Consider the following 4,041-nt stretch of genomic DNA (forward strand, 5'->3'; position numbering starts at 1 on the left):
ATAATCCAAGCAACAGTCACATGTGAACCATAAAATTGTTTGCTCCATCTCTCCAAACTTAGGTTATGGTTAATAAATTCATAAGTTATTCTACTCAGTAATTTTACACTATATACAGCTTATTGATGTGAGTTTTTATTTTTTATTATTTTTCATTTGTAGGTGTGTGATGTAGGACTGTTGAGTAAAATTTTTCTATATTCATATTGTAGGAGTTCCGACCATAAGTTTCAATTATAAGTAATTTGGTGTTTTGATGGACTATTGGGAACGAACGCTTTCTAGAGTTTGGTAATTTGATTATGGAATTCTTTTATTTATTAAGAGGGTAGCAAGATGGAATTAACCCGTGGACGATGAAGAGGGCAAGATGCGTGTGCACATATAATAAGATGGTGGAGTCCGAAGCGGAGAAGAGAATGAGCATATATTAGGTCGCGAGAGAGAGGTGAATTAGAAGAATATGAAAAGGAGTGAAATAGAAGTTGGAAAATAATGGAAGTTAGGATGATAGAAGATGGAGGATGATTAAACTTATCATCTAATGCCATATCATGTGATGATAGGAGGATGATAGAAGTTAAGATGATGAATAGATTTTTTCGAAGTTGGAGAGGGGAGACTAGTTTGTTTTCACACATGAAACGGGATAAGACAAGTTGAAATAAAAATTAAAAGTTGAATAAAATATTGTTAAAATTTATTTTTTTAATATTATTTTTATTTTAGAATTTTAAAAAATTAAATTGTTTATTTTATTTTGTATGAAAATTTAAAAAATTTATAAAAATTAGATGAAATGAGATGAAGATGATTGTAAAAACAAACTAGACGAAACTTATATCTAACATTTTGTAATGAAAAATGTTTAATTCATAAAAAGATTTGATAAAAAAATAAGTTTACAAACTAATATATTTTATTATAGTACATTTAAAGTTATTTTTACTGTTAAGAAATTAACTTATTACATTTAACTACGTTGATTTATAAACTTAATTTTTGTAAAATTCTTTTATTTCGCTAATATATATCTGTTCTAGCGAGTAGCGACCAAACAAAGGCACGCACAAAGCTTGTGGTGACCATTTGTCACTTCGTAGACGGGACGAGACGAGACCACCCAACAGCAAAGAGATTATTAATATCGGAAACCGACAACTAACGCCTGCCAATCTAACGCCGTTTCAAAAATGAGTTCGGACAGCGTGTCCACACCAATCACAATAAAAATTAAATTAAGGAAATGGAGCTAAAATATAACGGTCCTTATTCGCCAGGTCGGAACAGACACGGGGGTAGCCAAGTGGACTCCACCTACTCCTTCACACGTAAGAATCACATAACGCAATTAGACCCGGTCGGTCAGGTCAGCGACTCGAACGTGGCAGCTGGGCTCTCGATCTTCACGCGTCATTTTGCGAAGGTGGGTACGAAGTCTCCCCCACATATTTTTCCTCTCATCCCTCCCCCAGCTATATATATTCGTGTATAGCATCTGCCTTTTCCGCAAGCCAGAATTGACCCTGTTTTTATCTGAGCAGGTAACAGAGACCCTTCTCCTCATACTTCTGTGAGGAAGAAGAGGCGGGGAGGAAAAAGAAGAAAAGGTGGTATTTTTGGGAAAGAAAAAAAGAAAAAGAAAGTTTAGATCATTACGTTTTCTCTCTGTTATCTTCCTCTTTCTCGTTTCGTTCGTTTGAGGATTTGAAACTATGGGGACCGAGGTTTTACGGCCTCAAGACTGTTTGATCGGACGGGTCAGAGACCCTCATCCGGTGGTTTTTCATCGCCGGAGAAGTAATTATGGAAATTTTAACCCGAGTTATGTATTTAATCCTAGATCTACCCGAAAACCGGCTGTCCGGTTCGAGAAAACGGACCAGAAAAAAGGGTCCGGTTCGAGCCAGTCGGAGCCGTCGGTCTCGAAGAGATCGGGATCCTCCGACGACTTGAAGACGGGGAGAAGGAGTCTCTCAATGGAGAAGGTGACGATTTTGAGGAGAGGCGAGTCGCTGGACTCGAATATCAGGAGCCAGGCGCTGAGGAAGGAAGGCGACGGTCTGGTCGTTATGGGGACGCAGAGGCTGGGTCCGGACCCTAGAATGGTGCCGAAGCAGATCCGGATCGTGGATCCGAGGTCGCCGCCGATGAACGGGAAGTGTGACATGTACGCGGGGTCGGCTTTCGCGACGTCTCCGGCGCCGAGCTCGCTGCCGCTTCCATCGTTCTCGAAAAAGAAACAGGTTTCAGCCATCGTCGATGACTCGGCCACCAGAGATCTGAGGCGGTTGCTTAGGCTCGATTTGTGAGTTCCATTTCCAAGCAGGTGAAGAACCTGGTTTCCGGATCCAGAGACCATTTGAATTCGGAAGAAAACTCTCTCTCTCTCTCTCTCTCTCACATCTCTCTAAAATCTTCCCTGTGTTGCGCCTTTCGCCTACGTTACTTTTATCTCGAGTTTCAGGATCTGAACCGGCCGTGATTTTTTTAAACGGTGGTTGATCTAAAACTCGGGAGGACTACGGAGGCGAATTAGATAATATTTGCTCTTGTTGTACCTTCGCTTCTGTAATTGTTGGGTGTTGTTTATGGGTAGTTTTAGTGTTGTATTCTGTAATGGAAAATGGAAAATAAATCTTAAAAAAAAAAAAAAAAGAAGAAGGAAAATGGTGGGGGTGGGGAAGATAACTTGTAATATGTGGGCTCTGTAGTGTGTTCTGAATCTGTGAGGACTTTTGTTTCCCTGTTGTACTGTAAAATACTATAAGCATAAGGGATAACTTTTATTCTAATATGAAGCATTAAGGGATAACTTAACAAAGCAAGATGCTTAGTTCTCTTCGATTTCATCTCTCAAATTCTCTTCCGAATCCAAGTTAAGTTTTTGGATAGTCCTGGTCTTTGTTCTAATGGCGTGTAAACAGAGAGAGAAACGTAAATGGTTGAAATAAATACGAAGATGAACTGGTGAGCTGGTGGGGATGATGAATTTGGTACCAATAAATGAACTGTTTGGACCATATATCATACACTTGTGGTGTGTGGTGTACCCAGATGACAGTCATGCACACCTTTCCTCCATTTCCAGCTTACTGCAGCTGTTCCAGATTTTGATTGGATCAGTTGCTCTAATATTTGACCATTAAGATAATAAAATACAATAGTGGTAGTTTCGAACGGGAAAATTCTACTTATTATTTTTTACACTACGTTATTTTTATCTTTCTATTTAAACATCAACTCATTGTTTAAATCTGTGTTAAAATAAAATGGTAAAAATGAATAATTAAATGGTTATATGTGTTGTAAAAATAATGAGTAGTATTTTTCGAATAAATTATTTTACTTTGAAGTGGTGGCTGTAAACTAATGAGTCGGAGAGTCTAACAATTAAAAAATCTGCAAAATTCTAGAAGATTTATGAGTCTTTGAGCTCCAAATGGTAAACAATTTTTAAACCTATTGTTTGAATGATTACAAAAGTCCTCAAAGAGTTTTGTAGTTCAACTAGATTTTATTTTTTTGGAGTGTGAAACTTTGGAACAAATGATTTTGTTGATATGAGTTGGATGATTATTGTAAGAAGATTTTTTCGATTTCACAAAGTCTACTGGGCCTCAGTCCAATATCCGGCCACAAGATTCCAAGACAACCCATGAAACAAGATGCCTACAAAGGAAATAGATCAAGTAATTGACGGGATAGACTGGCTTGACATTGCTTGGCCACGTTCTGGACCTGAGAACTTATACGAAACGTAGTGAGAAATATAAAAGACTCTCGATCCGCTGACATGGAAATATCAATGGCTCACAAAGGATAAAAGCAAAATCAGGGAACCACGTCACATTAATGACACTACTACCTAAGCTACATACTACATTAATAGTGTCATCGCAGATCCACACCACATTAAAAGATTCTGATATAAAGAAACAATATGAAGGGCACGGACTCCGTAGGGATAGACGCAATCTATTCCTCCTCAGGCTCATTGTATAAATAGCGAGCTCCAGGTACGAGAAACTCTCTATGATC

General features: G+C 38.3%; 1 protein-coding gene across 1 annotated transcript; it reads left to right on the plus strand.

The window, feature by feature from the left end:
* The first annotated feature begins 1,372 nt into the window (after nucleotides 1-1,372).
* LOC121246764 lies at nucleotides 1,373-2,824 on the plus strand. Its single transcript, XM_041145034.1, has one exon. It carries the CDS (start codon nucleotides 1,716-1,718, stop codon nucleotides 2,310-2,312), a length of 597 nt encoding a protein of 198 aa, XP_041000968.1. The 5' UTR covers nucleotides 1,373-1,715; the 3' UTR covers nucleotides 2,313-2,824.
* Nucleotides 2,825-4,041: the final 1,217 nt, after the last annotated feature.

The sequence above is a fragment of the Juglans microcarpa x Juglans regia genome, chromosome 1S, assembly GCF_004785595.1.
Source record: "Juglans microcarpa x Juglans regia isolate MS1-56 chromosome 1S, Jm3101_v1.0, whole genome shotgun sequence".
NCBI lineage: Eukaryota > Viridiplantae > Streptophyta > Magnoliopsida > Fagales > Juglandaceae > Juglans > Juglans microcarpa x Juglans regia.